This window comes from Rhinolophus hipposideros, assembly GCF_964194185.1.
Source record: "Rhinolophus hipposideros genome assembly, chromosome: 3".
Lineage (NCBI taxonomy): Eukaryota > Metazoa > Chordata > Mammalia > Chiroptera > Rhinolophidae > Rhinolophus > Rhinolophus hipposideros.
Genome location: NC_138049.1, coordinates 85283120 through 85307500, shown reverse-complemented (window position 1 = coordinate 85307500; position 24381 = coordinate 85283120). Strand labels below are relative to the sequence as shown.

The window sequence follows — 24381 nt, the reverse complement described above, 5'->3', positions numbered from 1 at the left end:
ACTACCTTTCAAACATGGTTTGACAAAAGCAAATGATTCTGACACTGATATATTAAACCGATATTTAAAAAATACATTTCAGAAGTGTGTGAGAGTAAGAATAAGCAAAAGAAAACATTTATGAAAAGTACTATCTAATTTGAAATATAGTTGAGTGATAGAATCAGGATAAATGCCTAGGAAAGCACTGTAAAGCACCTTTTAAAGTACTGTAGTCAATCTGACCAAAAACCAAGCAGGGAAATCATAATGTATATCATTCCTTACATATTTTTATTATATCTTTTGGTTAGGTCACATATATGTGTCTCTCTACACCTGAAATAAAGTTTTGAAAACCACTTGATTTGAAAATACTACACCATGACATAGTCAGTGAAGAGTTCCAACATTTATCCATACATATTGTCAATGATCTTGAGTCTAATTCAAGTCTAATTCAAGTAAGCATTTAGGATACCTATTGGCAGCAGGAGGAATCAGGACTCTTTAGTAATTAAGCAATAAAACAACTTAACAGAGGAACTCATTATGTATCTTGTAATGTTTGGAGGGGATGGGGATGTTAAATATTAGCGGCCTCAAATCAGACCATCTTACTCAGCAGACCAATTTTAAAAGGTCGTTACTTCTTGGGAACCAGATAATCAGATGAGACATGAAACAATGGAAAATCAGTCTACTTGTGGAACACAAACATTTCCAACACTCCAAAGAAGAGACTAAAACTATTTTAAGATGAACCTACCACCCTGAAGCTTGCTGCTCTAAAAAAGTCCAGATGTGATGTGGTTTCCTGAGAGAGGTCATGATAATGTCTTCTTTATGAAGTTACCATCTTTAGAAAACAATGGTAAATGGTGAGGTGTAGTCGAACGATTATTGGTCTCTGCATGAAAAGATTCAGCTACACACTCATTTTCTAGCTGTGTGAGCCTAGACTAATAACAACCTCTCTAGCTTCATTTAAATTATTCATTAAATTCAAATAATACTTATCTCCTATTGAAGTGACTGGTTGGGAACCGCATATAAGACACAGTGTGGGGACAGAGCCCCAGAAAGCAGTTTCCAGGCTCTCGGCCTCATGTGGAGAGGTGCTGGCTCAGATAGTGGATGGCCGTCAGCTGTGGCTGGTTGGCCATCAGCTGTAGCCATTAAGCCATTGGTCACTGATATAACTGCCGCAGCTACAGAGGGGGAGCCGAGGAGAGTGAAGAAGGAGACTGAAGGAGAGTAAGGAGAGTCGAGGAGAGTTGGTCAGTTGACAGCAAAGCGGACAGCAGGTCGCACATCGTGTAAACCCAGCCTCCAGTGAGACCACAGTGGTATGACTTCCCTACCTATGGCTCCGTGGGTGTTCCTTTTTGGCCTCACGATGTCCTGCGTTCTTATGTGGGGAGCGGGAGCAGAGACCCCGCAGGCCGCCCCGCCGGACACCCCGCACGACACACATATTTGTGTCAAGAGCTTTAGAAACCCAAACTGAGACACAAAAGTAAGACAAAAATCAATATGGGCATAATTAAGTATACCTAAAGAAGCAAAAGGTTTCCCAAGAAAAACAACTCCAAATTAGTTCATGATCAGATATGGCATTGTAAAGTTTATGTTTTACATCTGAAGACAGTGCTTCAAATCTGTTCTATTCCTCTGAGTTCACCAGAAGGTATATGTGAATTAAGAAGGTATATGTCAATTAAGAAAGTCTATTGTTAAGAAGGTAACTAAATTATTGATCAGAATATATGTCCACTGACAGGCTACTTTTGAAACAAACTTTCCTGCACTCGTAATTAAGAACATGACCATGTACGTTTTTCTACCTGGTTGGTCCTTTCAGAAATGTAGTCTTTGTGGTCCATTTTTAACTCATGCCCATAGCCAAATCTAATAAGTATATATTAATATACCATACTCCTGAAGTTTGACACTTCTGCATCTTTGAAAAGCCAAAGTTACACACACACGTATGCACACTGTCTACCTACTTGGGACTTTGAAGCATAACTCATCCCAGCTGAAAGGCAGACTCTTCCACCCCCTTCCACACTCCAGGAGGTGACTACTGCTTTCTCCTTGCAGATTCGGCTATAAGCACAATAAAAATCAATGAAGACTTGAAACAGCTGAGACTAATTTTTAACAAACTGCTGAAGCCACCAAAACTCACATTCTTGCAATTCTTAGACAATGCCCCAGATATAAGTCACTCTTGGTCATACATCCGCTCCTGTGTGCTCATCCAGACTGCTCTAGCCTTCTACCACCCTGATCCAAACTCCTAACCACAATGTCTTCCTCCCAAATCCCTGCCTTTGGGTGCCTAAAACCTGATTCTGGGGTAAAAACCCATCCTTCATTCTCTGCTACCTTCCATTACTCTAATCCCTTGCTCTTTCTGTTGAGCCTGACTGGAAAAACCCCAGCTCCAGATCAATGAGCTTCCTGTCCCATGTTCCACCAAGCGGGGCCCTGTAGATCAGGGTAACTATAAACCCACGGTCTCAGCTATTTCAAACCTTCTCTGCTCAACTCAAATAACCGAAACCTGTAACTGATTCCTTAACTCAAGGCAGGACAGATCTTCTAATCTGCTGGCAGAAGTCAGTGCAGGGTGACTCAACTTTTGTCCCATATTAACCACCTTTTCTTCCAGTCCATCATACCAAAAGGCACATCCCTCTCCTTGAGGCCAATTCCTCCAACTTAATGTCTGGGGGAGACTTTGGAAGGAGGAGATAAACAGGTGGCCATTATAGCAGCACAAGTGAGAGGAACAAGGGCCAGAACTATGGCTTCAGGAATATGTATATGCCCCCTCCACCAACCACCCTCAACTTTTAAGAGAACCGCTAACCAAGACTACATAGGCATACCTCAGAGATATTACAAGTCGTAATCTTTTCTTGCTGGTGGAGGGCCTTGCCTTCAGTTTGTATAAAATGCATCCTGGTGAAGCACAGTAAACCGAAGTATAATAAAGTGAGATATGCGTGTGCTTACGCAGCACCACTAGCACAGGTGTGCGTCCTTGAATAACCATGTGCAGAGGGGAAAGGAACTGGATAGCAAACTTCTACTCTGTGGAAAAAGATGGCTGAGAAGAGGTAGAACGAGGAAAATAGTGTACAACAGTGATTTTAACAGTTAAGGATCAATTTGAGAGTGATCCTTAAAATAAAATGTATGCAAGGTGACCTTATAGGATGTGGGGGGAAAACGTGAGATTTATATTTACATTTCATCTAAAAGGAGGAGGAAATTAACCTTCACATTTACTACAGACTGACATCGGTGCCCTGTCCTCCAGTGACATCCCAGTGTGCTCTCATGGTTGGTATCTGAGGTGATCTAAGGACAGTGTGGGAGTTCCAACAGCTCCCAAACTCCTGGTTTGCTTCAGCATGTGCAGACGACTGTAGTTTATCTACATCAAGATGGATGAATTTATATATTTTATCTTTTTAAACAAAATAATATTTACAAAATGTGGCTTATATGGATCCCTGCAAAAACAACAAAAAATACAAAAACATGGGTTTAAGAAACAACTAAGAAAATGGCAGAGATGACACTTCTAGAATAAGCCCTTCATCAACCACATTATGAGTTAAACCAGCGAGAATCTTATCAGATTTGACAAGAAGTTGGCCAAGAAAAACTTGTCAAGACTTTGAAATTAATACGTATGCCAACAACAAATGTTATTAAAGCTAAATCTCTCTCTAACATTTTATTAAGCCTTGAGAAATTAGCTAATGATAAAATACATGAAAATAGTATCTTAGACGAAATTAAAATACATTCAAAGGAAGTGTTGGCTCAAAAAACTTACTGATAGAATTATGCCACCAAAGAAGTCTGCAAAACACTGGCATAGGAGGCAGATTCTGAGGCTGTGGGAAGTAAATTTTCTGGTCTTTGCCCTGGGGCAAATATAGCTGTACTTTAGAATTAGTAACATTCGAAAAGAATGTTTTGTTTTGGTTTGATGATAACTTTTGAAAACTTTTTTTTAATTAGTTTCAGGTGTACAAAACAATGTACTAGACATTTATAGACCTCACAAAGTGATAACATCCCTCCTCCAATCTACTACCCCTCTGACATCGTACATATTGTGTTTCCCTGAAAATAATACCGGGTCTTACATTAATTTTTGCTCCAAAAGATGCATTAGGGCTTGTGTTAAGGTGATGTCATCCTGAATAATCATGCTAGGTCTTATTTTCACGGAAACACGGTAGCTGTTACAGTTCCACTGACTCTATTCCTTATGAAAACTTCTTAATCTCTATTTTATTCTTATCTCCTATACAGTCTTTAATTTCCAATAACGGAGTAAAATGAAACTGTGGGTAAACTAATACAGAATTCCTTTGAACACATTTTGCTTTGCAAATATTCTTAATTTACCACATTGGAAGCAGAAGCAAAAAAAGTCTCCCAGTTTTTGTTTTTCATCCTAACTAGATACACAACATCTCTGCAGACACCAGAATTACATAAAATTAACCAGAGTTGTATAATTCAGCAGGTTAAGTCAGATATTTTAAATAGTCATATGAACTATTTCTTGCCGAAACATCTCACCCACAACTCTATTCACTTCCAAGTATATTTTGGTGACCACCAAGTCAACCTCTTCCATGACTCAAGGGCACTGAGTTACTAAAGTACCAAAAGACAAAGCTCAAGTGTCGTCTTCTTTGTGGGACTCCAAAGGGAAGTCCACAGGCAGGTGGCAATGTCATCAGACACACACAATAGCTTGGGCACTTGCAAATATACTATTGGGTGATATGAGATGACCCATGTGACAATAAAGTACATGCATTTCAAAGCACTTAGTCAAAAAGCAGTAAGTAACTACACCTCATTATAACGTCCCTTGTTGCAAATACAGCAAGTTTTAGAATGATCAAAAACAGGAAACAAGATCCTTTCCCAGAGACTCTCTTCATTTTTACAGGTCAATCCTCTGCGGCCAACAGGGCCCTTCCCCAGCCCTTCCACCCGTTTGCCACAAGAAAGGAACCAGATCTGAGATTTGGCCAGGTCCATTCACTTCTGCACTGATGTCAAAGTGGATACTCTATTATTTCAAAAGATGACAGCAATACATGCGAATTAGTAGTTCTGATTTTTAAGACAAAACTCTACTCCAGATTCGGCTTCCCTAATGATGAACTGTTACATTAACAGGTCATTAGGCTGAGGTGGCTCTAATGTCGCGGCGGACTGTGCAAGCAAACCAAAACGTAAGCCTGGAAATACTGCAAAGTGATGAAACCGGAACACCGAGAACAACCAAGCACCAGCAGCCAACCAGGCTAAGGTTTCGCCAACCCCTCATTCCCTTACTCCGCTACAGATTCCTGGAGAAAAGGCTCTTCCCAGCGACCTTGGGTGGAGGGTGCCTAACCACTTCCGGTTTATCACTGCCACATTGACATCGACTTTTGTTCAAATAAACTCTTAAAAATTTTAATATGCTTCAGTTTGTCTTTAAATAAACTCTTAAATAAACTTATAATTTTTAATATGCTTCAGTTTATCTTTAACAGTTCTGATGTCGGAAGAGGGAACCAAAGGAGACCCGGCTGTTCCCAGGAGCAAAGAGCCACCTGGTGAAAGTACCTGCTGCGCCGCTTCCGCTTCCGCGCCTTCGCTGCCGCAGGGGGGTGTGGGTAAGCACTCTCCCATCCGGGCTCCGCGGCAGCTGCCTTCTGCGCTTTCAGGCTTAATTTAAGCATTTGTTTCCGGGCTGGGTCCGGAAACCGACTGGGAGGGGCCAGTGTGCGCCCTCGGTGAACAAAATTTGGGTTTGAAGCTGAACTAGCAGGTTATCGTACCAACGATCATTTTGAATTACAGTGGCCACACTGGAGAACGGTTCACCTAGAATTGTGAATTAAGTAAGGTCCTTGGAGAGGTAGCCACAGAATACGGAAGCAAAGCAAAATATAAGGCTGGAAATCCCTCAAGGGTACCACACCAAAACGCTAGGGACAACCAAGCGCAAACAGCAAACTAGGCTGGAAGCCGTAGCCAATCTGTAATTTCCTTTTTTTTTTTTTTTTTTTTTTTTTTTTGCCTTTTCTCCGTAAAAGTATTTCTCTGAGCTCCTGTTGGTGGGACGCTCCCAACCACTTAAGAGTTCGGCACTGATTTCGGTCGATTTTTTGCGCGAATAAACTCTTTTGTTAAACAATTTTAACATGCCTTTCTTTAAAAAAAAAAGAACAATGTTTACATTAAGATGGAGTCGAGATTCATTCCAATGTCCTGTTTTTAAAAAGGAAGGAAAGAGAAAGGAAAAGAAATGTGTATAGGAGCAGAGGTTTCTGTTGCATTCACTGAGAGTGACAGGACTGTTCAGAAGTCAGCCTGAAGCCTCTAGAGTTAGTTCCAGAGAAAACACGTATCAGGCATCAGTTTGAAAAAGCCTGAACCAGCAATTGCTGATAACTAGGAGTAGTTAAGACGTCTCTGAAATATTTTAAACCACTTATCTTTCTCCAAAAGCTTATTTTACTACTAAAAAAAGCAACCCACCTAGCTCTTTAACAGGGGTAGCTTTCAAACAGGCTGAGATAAAATCATGCCCTTCAGTTTGTCTTTGAAGTGGAAATGTGATCATATGCAAAGCGCCAAAAGAATAACAATTTCAATTGCCTTCTTAGATGACATGCTTATAATCAGACGCATGAATTATACCATGTGATCTCCTAGGTTAGAATTACCCTTTCCATCAAGGCTCCCACCTGAGACCCATGCTTTGAGAAAGAAGGAATTATTCTCACTTAAAAGTGGCACCTAGTTTCTGTCAGTGGAAATTCCAGTCCTTCAGTGTTGGCAACCATGAAAAAGGCCAAGCAGGGAAGACATAATAATATCCCCTTGAACCCAAAAGTCACCTCTGCCGTTTGCTGAAATAAATTTAAAAAGGCATGGGGAAAGTTGTGACCTGTCATGCCAAAAGTAACAATCTGCCGTCCTTCTAATTATATTTGATGCCACTTTTATATTTAGGAAAATTCCATAATTTGATTTTTAAAGGTACAGAGGCCAGAAGAATATCACTATATTAATAAAGTCAGTCACCCCATCACACATCCCCTGGTTTCAGTTCATGTTTTTTTAGTCATTTATTTAACTGTTTTCCCCTCGAATATAAGAGGGCAGTGGACCTGTAGCCTCAGGCTGGCACATGGCTGGCAATTAAAAATATTTGTAGAATGAGTAGTTAATGCAATTTTTATTATATATTTATTATAATATTATATCCCTGTGTTCCAAATTTAGCCTGTTCTAAATTTGGATGTCTTCCAAATTTAGCCTGTTATACTATTAGTAAAAATACATCATACATATAAACTTTATTTTAAACAAAAAAACAACAGGAAAAGTTCACTTTAAATAACCAGGTATTCCATATGTTCAAGTGAATATGTTTTATTAAATGCATACTAATATCTTTCTATAGTGAGTATACATAATAAGTTAAAATGTATATATTTATTAAATATAGATATCATACCAGAACATGATTATTTCAGATGAGAAATCAAAATAAACCCATTTTTAAGTATCTTTTGGTCACTCCAAATTGATATTGCTCATAAAAAAATACACTGATTTTCCCTGGGGAAAAAAATTAATTCCATAGCAATGTAGTTAAGGGACATGTTTTATTTCATAGCTTTCTGCAAGCAAAATTGCTCTGATACAAAATGAGTTCAATGATACAGGTGCTACTGTCCACTCAAGCAAAAGAAAACCTCACACTTATATGAAAGCACTTTATAATTATAGTCTTACAGTATAATAGATCTAATATCCAGAACATCTCTGGCCTCTTGTGAAACAATGGCACAGAAACGCTGCAAGGTTCTTGAATAACACAGCACTGGCAAGTGCTTACAATATCTTCCCGTGAGTTCTCTGTCTGAAACGGCTTGACGGATTGTGTGTGGATATACTTGTCTTTCTACCCTCCATCGTCTTTTAGTTTACCTTTAAATCATCTCGAAATACATCCCTTGTGTGTGTCTTTCAGCATTTCAGAGTTTCCACAAAAGCAAGAAGATATCATGAGGTATCCTTAACGTTAGCTACTGCAGCTGTCAGAGAGGACCGTAGACTTACCTGTAGGTACAGGAACTGATTTTAGTGTGTGCTCCACACATTACAGTGCAGAGCTGTTAGTGCATGTTAACCTCTATCTTCCCCTCACATATGATGTGACTTTAACCCCAGAATGTCTGACCCCCCAAAAAATTATACAGATAAAATAAAAAGACAAATACACAAATAAGGCCATCTGCAGAATTTTAAACTCGCTTCTTGCAATATTTCACAATAATTTCTACATATCTTACATCTTTCAAACTTAAATAATAAATGCTCAAGGAAGGGCCTTGGTCGAACTAATTGCACTATCTCTTTGAAGATTTGTCCAATTTGCTGGCAGGAGATTTCCTCTGGGGTGTGGGGATTTTGGAAGGCTTGGCTGTGGATGGCCGAGAACCTGCTCGGGGCGTAGGTCTGTGTGTTGGCGGCACAGTCTCCACATCTGAGCACACGGACTGGATTTCTGAAATGTCAAAGTCTGATGCATCACTGCCTCGGCGGCTACTGGCCCTACTGCCAGCCTTGCTTCCAGCTCGGCTTCCTGGTCGGCTGGGAGTCTTCTTGGGATCTGAGGAGAAAAGACAGAGATGGATCACCCTCATCACTGGGTCCACCTGCAACAGACCCTTGGAACCTAATGCCACCTTTAATCTCAATGGTTTTTCTTGACACCTAGTAGGCACTCAGGAAATACTGTGGCTTCATGGCCTTTCTCCATTCCACAAGCATAGGCAGCCTGATTCTAAGTAGATACAATACACAAAAAGCTACATTTACAAAAGGTAGGTTTGGGCTTACTCGACTTAAAAGAGGATCCCATTCACCACAAACAGACAAGGAATATACCTATAATTCAAGATTACTAGTTCCAAATGTAGTGTGTATACCCCCATGTGTGCAGTGCAAACATGGAGCAAACTTTTAGGTGCAAGTTTGGCCCTAGGATAAGTAATTCAAAACACACAGGAATTTAAAAGACTTGAAACTTTGAGAAAACTTCATGCTTGCTGAGCACAGAATCCCAGGGGTTAGGTTCACTATTCTGTGAAGAAACTTGAGAAACACCGGTGTATGGCCCAGCATGGCTGGATTTTTCCAACCACCCAAAATACAGCCCCACAGAATTTCCAAGCAGACAAAAGAATCAAGACTTTCCTGCTTAAAGGGGTAAGAGACTGCTGTAGTTTTCCTACTGTTCTATAGTCATTGTCTCATCTTTCTTTGGTACTTTCCAAAAGGGATTTTCTGCTCATTCCCATGACTCATTCATCCCCTAACTTTGCTGGAGGACTGGGGCTACATGTCACTCCAAAAGAATACAGCATCATCAATTCCTAATTTCTTTCCCAATTAGGAATTTAACCTTCAGAGCATACTACAAAAGCCATTTAAGAAAGAAATGCGCCATACTCACCAGCAAACTGTGTTCGGACTCTGGTGGCTGCAGTTGTTATCAAGCCACTGTCTTCCCCAGAGTGGAAGCCTTTCCCTGATAAATATCCCGGAAGTCGAAGCTTGCTTCCTTGTATTGGTGTTCCCTGTATTTAACCAGTGAAAGGACATTTCAAGATATTGCTCCTTTTCCATGATATTCTACCGACAACACTTTACAGATAGGTGAAGACCCCTTACTAGACCTCTTCAGAAGGTGGAGGGGGAGACATTTTTCAATTAAATGAGGCATGGGGTTCTCCCTTGCTTGTTTTCAGTAATTTCTTATTCTCTCCCCGAATTCAAAGGAAAGTTTCTAAAGAAAATGAATTCATGTTGAAGAGAAAACACGCAAATGGAGATCCCCAAGGAGAAAAAGACCAATTAAACTGTGAGTACTTTAGTATCATCCAGCCTGTCAGTGAATATTATAGAGTTAAGAGGGTATTGGTAAGAAGACAGTGCCAGCACGGTATAGAGACAAGATGGGGCTCCACAAAACTGTGCTCGGATGTTCTGCTGTTTCTTATTGCTTTTAAGAAACCGGGCAGAAATAGAACAACAAGTAAATAAGTGAAACCTAGACAGCCATAATTTAACAAACTTAACTGCAACAACAACAAAGTGACATTTTTATAACTTGGTACAATGCCACTTCATTTCTTGGCTTTATCACCTTCTATGGTCCTCACATGCAAGATATCTAGGCAACATTTGGGGACAATTCTTTTAATATTCTTACAGGAGTTCATTGAGACATCTAACAAAATCAATTGTTCCTCTATTAATATAGTTTTAAATGTTTAATAAATCATATGTAAGATCTTTTGAAACATCAGAATTGTGAAATTTTAATGTTACTATAATATTACATATTTACATATGTATTCTATACATACTTTTAAGTATAGAATTCATGTGATTTGTATACATATAATACTAAAGTTTTCAAAATACTTTCACACATATAACCATAATTAATCCTCCCACTCACCTAATAACAACTTTTTAACAAATGTGAAAAAGGAGGGCCTGTGGAGGGAAGTGATTTGCCCAAGATCTGACACTCTTCATCTAGTTAAATTCCTAAGAATCTCAACAAGCCATGAGAGTGAGGACCCACAGTTATGAAATATATCATTCAAGGTGCCAGAATTCATTACCATAAAAGACCCAAATCATTCTTCTCTGATCACCTTGATTATTTTGATTTTATTGTCACAAATCCTACCTCGTAGTCTTAAAGTCTTTAAGAGTATACTGTTGTTTTGTTTGGTTGGTTGTTTTGTCTGATGACAAAAATGTTTGCAATGAACCATGTAGTTTTCTATTAGTCAAAATAGCATACTTAGACTTTAATTTTGGAGACTCTTTGCTTCAAAAAGTTTGAACATAGCAGTATAGCCCTAAACACTCAAAACAAATATGTTGCTTGAGGTTCCTGAAACTTTTCTCAGTTTTTGCTACAAGAGATCCATCATAAGTGATAGATTATCTCTAGACGTAATAATATATAATACCAGCATTTCCTGCTTGAGGGAAGGGGTGGAAATTAGGGGCTTGGGAAATGAGGAAGAGTTAAAGAATGAGTTGTTTCTGCCCCAATTCTACCCCTATCACCAATGTTGTTTCCATTACTTCCGTATAAGATATGAGGGAAATGACATTTTCTATGCCTACCTCTTATTATTGATGTGAGGATTAAATAATAAGAAAGTGTTTAAACAAGCATTAAGGAGTTTCCAAAGGCACTGTATCACTTTTATACCTGGATCCCGGCCTTTACCATGAAATACCTCCTTCAAGTCAAGAAAAGTTACTTAGGGATTTCCCTCCTTATAGTAATCCTTTCTAATCAAATATGTGATTATTTGGTGCTTTTGTTTGTCATTTTACAGAGAAGTTCCTTTAAAAGATATATGGTTGACTTTCAATTAAATGTAAATGATCTGACATATGTGTCAATCTTGGAAAATTGTCTATCACCTAAGTATCCCCATATATCATGCCATATTAAAAAGCTAGGGCTTGCTTGAATAATAATAATCATTGAAGTCTAATAATTTTGAAAATGACAGATAACTTTTTGTACACCTAAGCTCCCCAACCCCTGCTCTGATGACTAAAAGGGGTATGTCCCACTCACCCAGTGTTCTTGGGCAGAAGCCAATACAACAGAACAACCTTATCCACTGTGAACACTCAATAAATATTCTTTTAACTTAAGTGAGTCTCTTGTAAATAATACTGCCCCTCATTCTCACCTAAAGTGGGCTGGTTACATTTCTTGCCTAAATTATATTTACAAACAAAAGCATATCATCAGCTATAAAAGCAACTTCACTTAAGATTGGATATAATCTCCTGTATTTCACTCTCCCAAGAAGAGAAAAGCAAAATTAAGTATGAGTAGGAGAACAAAAAAAAAAACAAAGGAGGATACAGCACCTACAGGTGTGACTCTGTTAAGCTGACCCTGTTCAAAGAACTAAAACTGTCTTTTCTGGTTAACCCCTTAATCCCATGTTTTCCAAGAATTGCTGGGTTGATACTTTTTTATAAAAGTCTATAAAAAGAGTATTATCAAAATCACATATATTAAAGGAGAGGTTAAGCAGTGTTAGTGGGTGATAGTTTAAATTAAAGACTGTTAGACTAGAATCTGGGGCCTTACGATACCTCTGCAGATGGCACGGAAAAGTCTGAGCACTCTGCTGCTTTACAAGGAGTTGACATTTTGCTGTTTGTCAACCATGGTTTACCATAATTGCGTGTTAAAGGATGGAGAATCTGTATGGAACAATGGCAAATCAAATGTAAAGGATAGCAGATAAAAAAAAAAACAAAACAAAGGTACAGAAAGAGATATTCATAGCAAAGAGTCACATTTCACAGTAAGAGTGATAATAATTAAAAATAAATGGAAAGATCTGATGGCAAATCATACACAACAACAAAAAAAGTTTTAAAAAGAAGAACCAATCTGAAAGGTAACCAAAGCACCTGAATAGATAGTCCCTAAATGGGCCATAAAGGAAAAGCATACATTCAAACAAATAAAATAAAAAAAGCCTCATCTGCTATATTGTGAGAAGGAACACAAAAATGTGGTCCTACAAATTCCAGGGTCCTGAAATATTCAAAAGTATACTCTAGACATTGACTGTATAGAGGGAGGAAAACGTTTCATGCCCGAGTCCTACCTTGGGTGTGCTGGTGGCAGGGACCTGTGGGGAGGCTGCCTGGCCAGCCTGACTGGATACAGAAGTTGACCGGTTGGGTGAAGCTCCTCGCGATGAAGGCCGCGACCTTCGGCCCCGGGGTCGGAAAGCAGCCATACCCTGACTGGCACCATCTGCTAAAATGAACTTCTCCCGGAGTTCCATGTTTGTCCTTCCTTTAGCTGGAATGAGGACGACACCACAATGCACACAAACAAAAGAGGAAGGGAAAAAACGGTGCTCAATTTTTTTGTGGGAAGAACAACCACCTGGTACCACAGATTACGCTGAGGATTTCAAGAACATCTTTTTGCCATGCCAATTCCAACTCAGCATAACAAAAAGGAAAATGCATTCCTTTACAATGCATTCCTTTTGTATACAAGTCAGTTTGGGAAAGAAAAAAACAAAAAAAGTGTGTTTATTCTAACACTGGACACCAGCCAGAATAACCACTATTAAAGAAAGACTCAGCATGAAAATGGAAAGCTCATGCTAAAATATTGTTAATCCATCAGTTACTGATGCCCACATGGGTTCAGTACCCTTCCCCCACACTGAGAAAACAAGCCAGTAAAGCAGGGACCGTGTCTTTTGCATATCCTACTGAGGTAAGGAGAATGCCAGGATCTGAACATTGGGATTAATTAAACGATAGAATTACACAGAAGGAGAGATGGCTTGTTATCACCATGACGACATATAAACTTTCCGGTTTTTCACTTCAATAAGGCAGCTAGTGTTTTTGTTTTATGCCTTGAAAAACTCTGTCTTACCAACATGCAATAACAAACACCAGACCTAGGTAATCAGTAATGCAGCACTCATACAAACACAGATGCACACGGAGAACACGCCACAAGAACCCGATGAGCAACGTGTTAGCATGTGCTCCATCACTTCTCCAACATCTACGTGTGCGCCACACCACAAGTGTGCAAAATTTTCAGAATTTAAATTTGGAAGCACCAGCTCAGTTGGATATGAGTTAAGCCATACGAGATGGATGAAGCGTGTTATTTAAAAATAATAATAATAATTAAAGCCAGAAATGTAAAAGTAGGAGAGAGAAAAAAATGTAAGAGGGGAGAGGCAAGAGACGGGTTGCCAACCTATAGTAGGCTGAGTAGTAGTAATTGAAGAGTTTGATTCCGAACGTAACATTTTACTCCCATGATGATGAACTAGAAAAAATGACACAGGAAACCAATCACGTTAAAGAATACTGTTAGCAGGAGGAGAAACAAAGTACAGTAGTTGAATATGCAAAGCATGCTCAGATCAGGCTTTTACACACAATTGAGAAGAACAGCTGCATCAGGAAGAGCACTCCAAGGTTTGACTCAACAGGAAAAATGTATTAGGAAGACGGCCCCAGGCACGTTAACTTTGCTAAGCCGTCCAATGAATACTACACGTTCTAATTTCTTTGTTTCATAGACAGAGCTCCATTACCTTAGGCTGCCTTATTTTCAAAATATAAAACTAAAAGGGAACTTTTGTCATTTTACTCCTTTGCGGTTCTATCTTTGACTTGCAGAGGGCAGAGCTCCTGGGTAGGGTTGTATAACAATCCACAGTGGCCTTGATAGAGAGGCAGGTCTGTGATGGCAAAGGAACTCACTCTGATATACCCGTATTTTCAGATGCCAGCACTGAAACCAGGGGGTCTGCTGAAGGAACCCTGACCTCCCACTTAGTAGCCTAACAGTGCTGGCACAAACATTCATTATTGTTTGTTAGTTTAAAAGGATCAAAGTGAGCTCACAGGTTTAAGAAAAATCACAAAAATCTTATTGTTTTTTTCAAAGAAAAATGGGCCTACTGAGTAAATGGGAAATAACTAGAAACTGTAATCAAATGACCACTTGTAAGGTAAATCAATTAAGACTTACCTTCAACAATTGGCAATAGGATCTGAAAATTACGGAAAATTAAAGCTAACCAAGGGGCTCTTAGACTGGTAGATATGGAGAGCTATAGTTTTATATGTTTACATTTTTAATGCTTTAATCTGCAACTTCAAAGTAAGAGTCAAGTCAGCAGTTATTATTTTTTAAATTTTTATATATTGCTTCCCTCATCTCCCCCTAATTTCATAAAAACTTTCACTATCCCGTATCTTCAGTTTTCATCACCTTAATTTTCTTTCCTCTTACTTTTCTATTTAATGACAGATGAAATCCATTCCTTGGTTGGTGTAATTGCTCATTTAAAAAATTGCAGATGGGAGCATCTCATGAAGAAAGTCTATTCCAGTATTCCCTGCCCACCAGTCTCATATTTATCCCGGAGAAGTAAAAAAAAAAAAAAGAAAACCCCGAGAATAACATGGTTTCCATGACTGCCACAAGTTATCTGGGAACTTTTAGGCTGAATGGTCAATGTGAAACATTTACTATTGTAATAAATGACCAAAATTACACCCAGGTATGTTTTTTGATACTGGAAAATAATACAAAATTGATGTACTTTTACAGTGTTATCATCTTGACATAAGTATCTCCTTACCCCTGCAAGGATCATTTTTCACTAAGAACTCATCAAGTGCCATCCATCCACCTCCAACACGAACCATCACGGTACTTCGGAGGATTCGAACAAGTCGCAGTTGCTGGGAGTCTCCAAACTGTGAAGATTAAGAAAGAAGAACCTCTAATTGTCAATAGTAATTCTATACTCAAGGATGATGTGTAATCTGCAGTAGCTTAAGCAACCAATTTTTAACTTTTTGCTTAGTTCACAGCGATTAGTAAAATCTCAGAAAAAGGTGTTTGTAATGATCTGCGTTAGGCTGCTGCATGCTGATTTAGCCCAAAGGAAATAGTTTGAAAAAGGATAACAAAGGGTATCGAGTATATTAAAGATTTCTTCAAAAAATAATTTTTCTTTCTTATGACAGAAACAACATTAGTAAGGTGGTGATTGAAAAATGTTTATAGAAATTAAACACAGCCATGAAAATAAGCACTCGCCCACTTGCCAGGGTTTATATAAAATAAGATGATTCTAAAGAAAATTTAATAAACTGGTTTTTCATTAAAACTTTCTCTTACACTAAAACTGTTTGCCACTGAAATCTGGGGGAGAAATCTTCACAAACCCATTTTGTTTTCTCTAAGAGCAGTTTTGACTGAGGGGTATAAAGAAGTAAGTGAACATGAAAAATAAAATTTTTAGAGCCAAACAAAAGTCTGCATCACTAATGATCTAGTAAACCAATCTGTTACAGACTGGGTTAATGTGCCATTTTAGATTACTGTAATATTAGAATAGTCACTGACATTAATGATACAGCTTTCAACTCTAAAAGGCTTTCATTTAAAGCTGTTCTCATAATTGCTGACACTAATAAGCAATTGTCTTATTCTTGCCCTTTCAATGGTTCTCCAATCACCTGGCTGTGCTCTAAATTCTTCAAGTCCTGAATAAATGTCTAGACTATAGGTAGTTTCTGACCATAAAGTTTATGTGTTTTGAAAGCCCATGAGAAATGATTTTATACCTTTAAATCATTTCTAATAGGCCCACGTCCAACTTATAAAAGCCACCACACTGAATTTCACGGTTGCCAACCCAACTGATACCATAGCAAAATGAACAGTCAATTAAACATAAATAGCTTCTTTTTTAAAGCAAGTAAAATACAATTGTGACTTTGACTATTTGTCTAGGCTTATGATGGATAAACAGAAAACTTTTAAGTAGAAACAATCTGCTACTTTTCAATAAGCTTTACCCCTGAGTTTCAGGAAGCAAACCGTAAAACAAAGCCAACCATTCAAGACCCTGAAACTCAGAAGGACCTGTAAAATTAGTTCCAGCAGGAACTGATGCATTTTACATCAACCCTTTTTATACTGCTATTTCTACGTCCATTTTTAAGACTTGAGATTTAAACTTTCCTATAATTGAACCTGCTCCTGAAATGTAATCAAAAGGTAAAAATCAAAATATATATTTTTTTGTTAGAAAAAAATTTGGTGCTGCTAATAAGCAAAGGGAAAGGAGGGGATTTAAAGAAAATTACCCTTAAGGAACCAGATAATTGGACCAGACACTTTTGGTCTGAGATTATGTTCAAAATAAAAGTTTTAAGGAACTAAAGTACTTTATAGAGATGAAATTCCGCTTCTAATAAATATGAATGATTTTAAATTTTATTTTAGGAAGGCATTCTCTAGACAACTAACATTGTCTTCAGAATTTCCCCAAGAGCCAAACTACGCGACAAGAAAAAATAGACTGATGTCGTTCTTTGTGCTTTCAGTGAAGAAAAGCTTTTGAGGTTGAATATTATATCCTCTCTACAAATAAAAAGTGCTATCCCAATTGCTGACTCAGAAAATAACAAGGATGGAAAAGTAAGTTATTATGTATTATATCCAGTGGAAGATTTAAAAACAACTATTCAAAGTAACTGAAAATGTCTATTTGAAAAAATTATGTGCTTGCAATAAATGGGGATCATAGTAATCTGAAGCTTAAGATGTAACATGGGCTTAAAAACTGAATGGCAGAATAATATCTAATATGATAAAGTCAGGTACTATTCTTTCCAAAAGCATGCATAAAAAAGCACCGTTCTTTCCAAAAGCATGCATAAAAAACTCTTTTCCTTGTTTAAGTCAAAACACAATTTCTCGTCTTTAATTCTAAAACTCAGATCATGGTGCAGTGCCACTGAACAGTTTATATTCACTTAAATGTGAGGTGAAAATGGCACAAAGTGAGACTTCAAGATTTCGTATAAGGTACAAGAGATATATTTCCTCAAAAGAAATAACCATTTAAAACCTCCAGGGTGAAAATTTGTACTCAGAGAATACAATGTTCTAAATCAATGATTTAGAACTAGTGGACAATAATCGCTGCTTTGGAGAGAGCACATTTCTTGTGGTTGAGTGCCATGGAGACCGCTCACTACCCTGCCTTTCCATGTCACTGCCCAATGCTGATCCTTGTCTAGCTACCGTATTCCGTACATCCTGAGTGTTTAAATACCAGTGAGGCCATATAGAGATGTGTGTTCCAGAGAGTACTTGCGGAAAATATATACTAATAGTATTATAAAAAATGGGAACAGAAAATTGTATTTGTAACATGGTAACAAGCCACGCTACAATTCATTATCTGGTTTGCTTAAAAGTAATCTCCTCATTTGAGACACAAGGCAAAAAGGAATCCTGGATCAAGGACCCTTATAGCGTTTACAGAAACACCACGCCAACCAACAATGTAGTAGCTAGGGGGCAGCATGGGAAAGATTGGCCATGGCAAGCTGTAATGACTATGAATTAAAGTTAAAAAAAAAAAAAATCATTGGGAACTTGAGAATACATTCCGCTGATTTATACCTGATTTCCCAGGAAGAACTGATAAAAAAAAAATGAAAATGGAAGAAAGATATAATTAGTTCAACAGGAAATGTTCCATATGGCTCTAGAACACACACACACACTCACACTTCTGACTTCTAATATAGTATCTAGTTTAGAGATGTGCAGGTATCCACTTGTTCCAACTTCAAACCTAATAATCAGAAAATTTTTTTATAGAAATTTTTTTGAAAAATATTTGAGATTCAAATTTAAGTTAAAAATTCAAATACTTAGATGAACAATTTTAAATGTGGAAATATACAAATAAGAATGAATAATGTTTCATTTCTAAGTATAATACTATACTGTATCAGGGAAACTCAGCACATTTCCTGTCTAGCTACTACTACGTGTAAGAGATTTTCCAAAAAAGAGAAAAAAAGAGAGCGAGTGACAAAGTCACACCAGTCTTCAAGTAATTGTTATGAAGAAGGTAAACCAAGTTATTGAGATTTTGAATAAAAGGAAGAAAATCACTGCACAAGTGGAAAACATTGCCTCCTTTTCATATGTATAAAAATAAGTCAACATTTTTAACTTCATGGTTCTGGCTTGGAATAGCTTTGTCACTGAAAATATGAAAACTTACCTCTAATCATAAAAAAGTATATTATAAAGTAATATGGAGCAATGTAAATATAAGACGTGTTTTACTGTGACTGTTTTTCTCCTTCAAAATAATGTACATGTTGTACATGTCAAAAAGATGTCCTTATATACAAAATGTAGGCTAGTTTTATAATTTTAAATTATAAGAATTGGAAATTCATATACCATTACATTTTGATATGAAGTAAAAGTAAATACTTAGCATTCCTGGAAAACAACGCAAATCAAATTATATATAAATTGCAATTTTTGTCCTTTAAAAGAACTACAAGGTTATTTTGAAAACTTACCCGGTATTTGTTATCTCCAATCTGTTCAACTTGAAATCGTTTTGCACATTTGCACTTAGCGACCTGCCTTGTCACCTGCCAAAAACAATGATGAAATGTCCACTTTAATGTTAATATTACATAGTGAATCCTTGAAACCTTGACATAACTACTAAACATGGAAATCAATAAAGTGGCTGTATGAATTATGCATGCTCTCTGGGCAGAACACACAACAGTATTATTGTTTTAGGTGGTGGAAAGATAATGAGTACCTCATCTTCGATTTTGTCAGCATCGGTGATAGGTTTATATGCATCTTTATTTGGGTGAAGGGCAGCTACAAATTCGTAGTAATCAATATACCCATCACCGTCTCTGTCAAAGATGTCTGCAACTGCACTCATCTCCAGGCGACTGGTTGGGAACTCTAAAATTTTCAAAAATAGTAAGTAGCATTACTGAGGTATAATTGACAAAATTGTAAGATATTTAAAGTGTACATTGTAATGATTTGATATAAGCATACATCCGGAAAGGATTCCTCCCATCTACTTAATTAACACATCTATCTCCTCACATATTTATCTTTTTGTTTTTGGTGAGGACATTTAAGTTCCACTCTTAGCAAATTTCAATTTTACAACAGAGTCACCATGTTACACATTAGATCCTCAGACCTTATTGATCCTACAGCTGAAAGTTTGTATCCTTTTACCAACCACTTCCTATCCCCACCATCCCCAGCCCCTGGCAACCACTTTTATACTATTTCTCTGAGTTTGACTTTTTAGTTAGATTCTACATATGAGTTATAATTTAGATACTCTCAGAATAAGCCACAAAATATTTCCAACAAAAGTTTATAAGGCCTGCCACTTATGATAAAATTTTACAAAAAGGTTAAGTCATTAAAAAAAAAGTAAGTAGTATAACTTGTTAATTCTGCAAGACATTCTCGACTGTACATTTTAATCTTATTGTGGCTAGTTAAATTATCAGGGTCATCAAATATATTAAAATCTTTTTGTTTTTAAAAAAAACATATTTATATCATAAATTAAACCACTATTATGTGACCTAAATTTTTCTTTAGTTACTACGGGGTTGAATCATTTGAACTTGCTCCTTTTCCTAGCTTGAAAACTATTTAATATTAGTAAATTTCATATGGTTTAACTACCACTTAAGGAATTTATATGAAATTTATTTTAATAATTACTTCCAGTAACATGTGCCAGAGACAGTACATACACACATGACTGAACCATCAAACAAGAAGATGATACGTACCTTCAGAAGTTTGTATTACTGGGTTCTAATTTCCTACTAATGATAATGTTAAATCAGAATGTTAATGTGAATTAGAATTAAAACGAGACTGATTTGCATTTATTGATTTCCCATTATATGCGAAGCAATTTTATAGTATTATTAACTTTATTATATTGAGGCTACTGCTTCAGTAGTGTGAAGGAATCTGTGGGTACACAATTAGTTACGTGTGCTTAACTCCAAAGCTATAAATTTTCCCAAGGACACTTTTTTTTTGGTGACTTTATAGTCAAGTTCAAAAGTGACGCTTTATTAGTAACACAAGTGTACTGGCCCCACAAATTTAAACTGCGCTGATTTTTCTTTAAAAAATTACATCAGTTTCAGTCACTTCTCTTGGGACTTACTTGAGGAAAGAATCCCATCGATAAATTCTTGTCGGGTTATTTTCCCATCCTGATCTTTATCAATTCTCCTGAAGAAATCCATCACCCGAGATTTCTTGTGATTCATCCATCGCATGTATTTTTTGCGCCAGATATCAAAATCAAAGTTAGCAAATTCCCTCAGCTGAAAAACACAAAGGGTGTTTTGGGTGAGTTAATGCTGTGCTCAAGTTACATCTTAATACTATATGAATGATGTTATTTTTCAGTGATCCTCTAGATAATACACATAGCTTTCCCACTTCAGAGAGCGGTATGATCTTGCAAAGCGGACTTGTTGGTAACATTTTTCCCTGTCAAGTTTTATTTCATTGCTGTCACTGATTTTTCTTTACAAGTAGAGGAAACAACTAACACTCCTCAAAAACTCAAAGCGAAAATTTCTGAGAATGCCAAAGTCACAAAGGTAGTGGCGTGCTCCAATATAACACAATGGTAAATCTTACGCCCACTGGGCACCAGGCCCCACTCAACAGTACTTACATAACCCCTCACTCTCTCTGCTATTTGCCATTTGAACTGCCCAGGACTTCTAAAAATTCCCCAATTTCAGAACTTAAAACTCTAAATCTCAGATTACATATAATGAAAATATCTGAATTGTAAATGGTTATATTTGCCAGTTAATACCACCAAGTAAACACATGTCAAGCTAGATCTTTTCTTGAATTGGCTTCTGATTATGTTAAAATATACTAGTTTCCTACTTTACTGATTCTCTACATCTGAGTCCCATATATATCAGGTTCCCTCCTCCCCCAAAATACATACTCATGATATTAATTTTAGAAGTAAAATATGCACTCAAATAGCAAGAGTTTCCGTATCTGTTATCAGGGAAGTTGAAAAATTTGGCAATGTGCTGTGGTGAATGACAATGCTGAAGGTACATGCGTTTTCCAACCTCCTCTAGTCTGTCCAAGGCGTCGTTCAGCTTCCTCCTTCTTTCCAAGGCGAGGAGCCAGACTTGCTGCCATTTGCTCACTAATAAGTTGACCCTGGGATTCTTGGTTTCAATTTGTGACTGTGATCCAGAGGGATATAAGCTTGATGCTGGGAAGCGTTTTCCTGTTGAAATATAACTTTAGTTAGGATGGCAGAGTCCAGAGTTCTGAAATACAACAAGGCTTGGCCTGTATCATTCCTAGCTCGGGGGAATCAACTTAATTACCGGGTATTACAAACACAAATATCTTATTTAGCAGATACATAATATCAAGGTACAAATCTGTTTTATTTATTAAGGATCACATACTTAAATTAGAGAAATATATCTTGACAGGCATTTAAATGCTGGAAAGCTCTCAATAAATGTAGGCTTAAATCGGTTTCCAGCTTCCAACCCAAGCCACATCAATGACAATGAAGTACCTTGTGATCCTTCTCTCTGTTAAGGAATGATAAAAGAAACCTCCTAGGGCGGTGAGATGTAGCTTAGAATCATTATGTAAACCTAGCTGCCCTTCTTAGAAAATAAGGCTGAAAGGAGGGCAGGTGAGGGCAAGAAGCACTGGGCATTTGTTAGAGTCAGAGCCAGAGACTTTACAATTCCAATCAACCACGGAAGAGTGTGTAGGATCCCAGCTTTCGTCCAAGTTCATTTTCCACTGAGATTGTGTGTTTCATAGGCATACTCACACCCCAGTTTCCTTACCTCACTAATGTTTTCTCCCTCTTTCTGGCTATTTTTCACAAGTTTCTATAACTTCACAGAACAATTATCTCCACACAATTTCCTCACCGAAGTAAACAGTTAAATGTAGCCTAGAAAAATCCTTGGCCTAAGGTCCTATAGGAAGTTGCTGTCCAAGGTGGGATTTGCCCAGCATTCCTAAATCATATAGGGCTTTACATGTATAAAAATATCAGTAGCTAACATTTATTGAGCATTTAATTATATTTCAAAGAGTATGTGAAGCACTTCATACACATGAACTGATTAAATCCTCACCACAGCCCAATGAGGTTATAATTACCTCCTTTTACAGATGAGAAAATTGAGGCTCAGAAAGAGAGAGTTTAAGTAACCTCTCCAAGGTTACATTTCCCAATAGGTGGGGATAGCTAAGAAGTCTGTCTTTACAGTTCTCAACCACTTTGTTACCTTGCCTCCTTCTGCAACCCATTAACCACAATCAATCTGAAACAATTTTTTAAATTATATTAACCACAATCAATCTGAAACGTTTCTTTTTTAAAGTAAGGCATCATTCAGAAATATATGAAATAAATTGTGCTTCTTTTAAATCTTCTCTAAGCTATTGTTTTAAATGTCACTTTATTGGGTCAAGGCAGCCTGAGAAGTAAATAGAGCCTGAAGTCATAGGAACATAAGCAAAGTCTATCAGATTGCTGGTTACAAATGAACAGTTAGGTCATGAACTTTATCCAGGTCATGGTTATTTCTGTTACATTCCATTTTGAGGTTGTTTATATAATAGAAGCAAAATGAGACCATTCAAAGGGGATGATGATTTCTGTTCTTGTTGCCAATTTTTCAGTTTCTTCTGGCTAATCTAAAAGATACACTTCAAGCAAATTAAATTACACATAGAGACCTGGATGTATCTTTTTCTTTATTTTTAAAAAAGTTGCTACAAAACTTAAGCCCACGTATTCTTTTAAGAAAACCTTTTATGATAGAGCACTCATGTAGAAATCACCAATTGCTCTGAAGTTTCCTATGGTAAATCAAAATGAAAGAAAACCAACTTCCTTGCTTAACCATCTTCATTTTAAAGAAATTGGTCATGGCTTACTTCCTGCTCGTCCCTTATCCAAGACTGGAATATGGGACTGTATCGAGGAAGGATCAGCTGTTCTCCTCTTATAGGTCTTGGTAACTTTATCCACATCAGGTTGTTTTCTGGTCATTTCCTCCATGAAGCTCTGCCATGAAAAAATGATATCAGTTAAATCCAAGTGTAACTATACCAGAGAAAATCACCTCTAGAAATGAACTAAATACAGAAGGTAAAAAGACCATGTTATTATTTCTGGAATAACAATGAAACATCATGTTTTATCTTTAGGGGGAAATAAATCTAAAGCATCGTAACATAGTATTTCCTCATTTCTAAAAAACACAAAATGTTACAGCTGGTAAGTAATTACAGTATTACAAAAGTAATTTGTTTTACTTTGAAGACTCCACATGGGAGAGGCTGTGTGAATAACATATCCTGACTGTGCACCACCCAGGAGCAAGCATCCACGCTCTTCCTGAAGAATCTAAAAGTGAGCATTCGTCTGCAAAGGCACTTGTTAACTGGGGTGTCCCCTAGGACTCTTCTGTGGCACATTTCACCCACACATTTGAAATATTTAAGATGGTTTTGATATATAGTGACAAAAAGTATCCTCATTAAATGTAGACTTGTTTGAAATATTTTTGTCAATGAATATCCTAAGGAGAATAAAAGTAATTCATGTTAAAGTGTATATTTAAAAAATCTGAATATCTTGCCATTTCTTATCTCGTCTCCTTAGGCTTATAAGTACTGTTGACTAGGTATCCCTGTATCTGGACTATGTGGCAACAGAAGAGGCTGGTGAAAGTGATGGAGAAAGGAGGAGGCAGATAAAAGTGAAGGGAAGCATTTCTGGAGTA

The 24381-nt window shown here is 37.3% G+C and overlaps 1 protein-coding gene across 14 annotated transcripts in view; it reads right to left on the bottom strand.

Moving 5' to 3' along the window:
- Positions 1–7251: 7251 nt before the first annotated feature.
- Positions 7252–24381, bottom strand: part of DST (dystonin) — a 438529-nt gene continuing 421399 nt past the window's right edge. For 7 of the 14 annotated variants that reach the window (XM_081039430.1, XM_081039438.1, XM_081039436.1 and 4 more), the window contains 12 exons: positions 23531–23660; positions 21676–21839; positions 20733–20895; positions 19326–19480; positions 19072–19146; positions 18149–18166; positions 15303–15420; positions 13904–13975; positions 12774–12973; positions 12250–12360; positions 9554–9677; positions 7252–8707 (listed from right to left, as the gene is read on the bottom strand). In XM_081039430.1, coding sequence (XP_080895556.1) covers positions 8445–8707; positions 9554–9677; positions 12250–12360; positions 12774–12973; positions 13904–13975; positions 15303–15420; positions 18149–18166; positions 19072–19146; positions 19326–19480; positions 20733–20895; positions 21676–21839; positions 23531–23660 — 1593 coding nt within the window. In that variant the 3' untranslated portion in view covers positions 7252–8444. The remainder of the gene's footprint in view (positions 8708–9553; positions 9678–12249; positions 12361–12773; positions 12974–13903; positions 13976–15302; positions 15421–18148; positions 18167–19071; positions 19147–19325; positions 19481–20732; positions 20896–21675; positions 21840–23530; positions 23661–24381) is intronic. The other 7 variants (XM_081039437.1, XM_081039432.1, XM_081039439.1 and 4 more) reach the window with 2 other exon arrangements.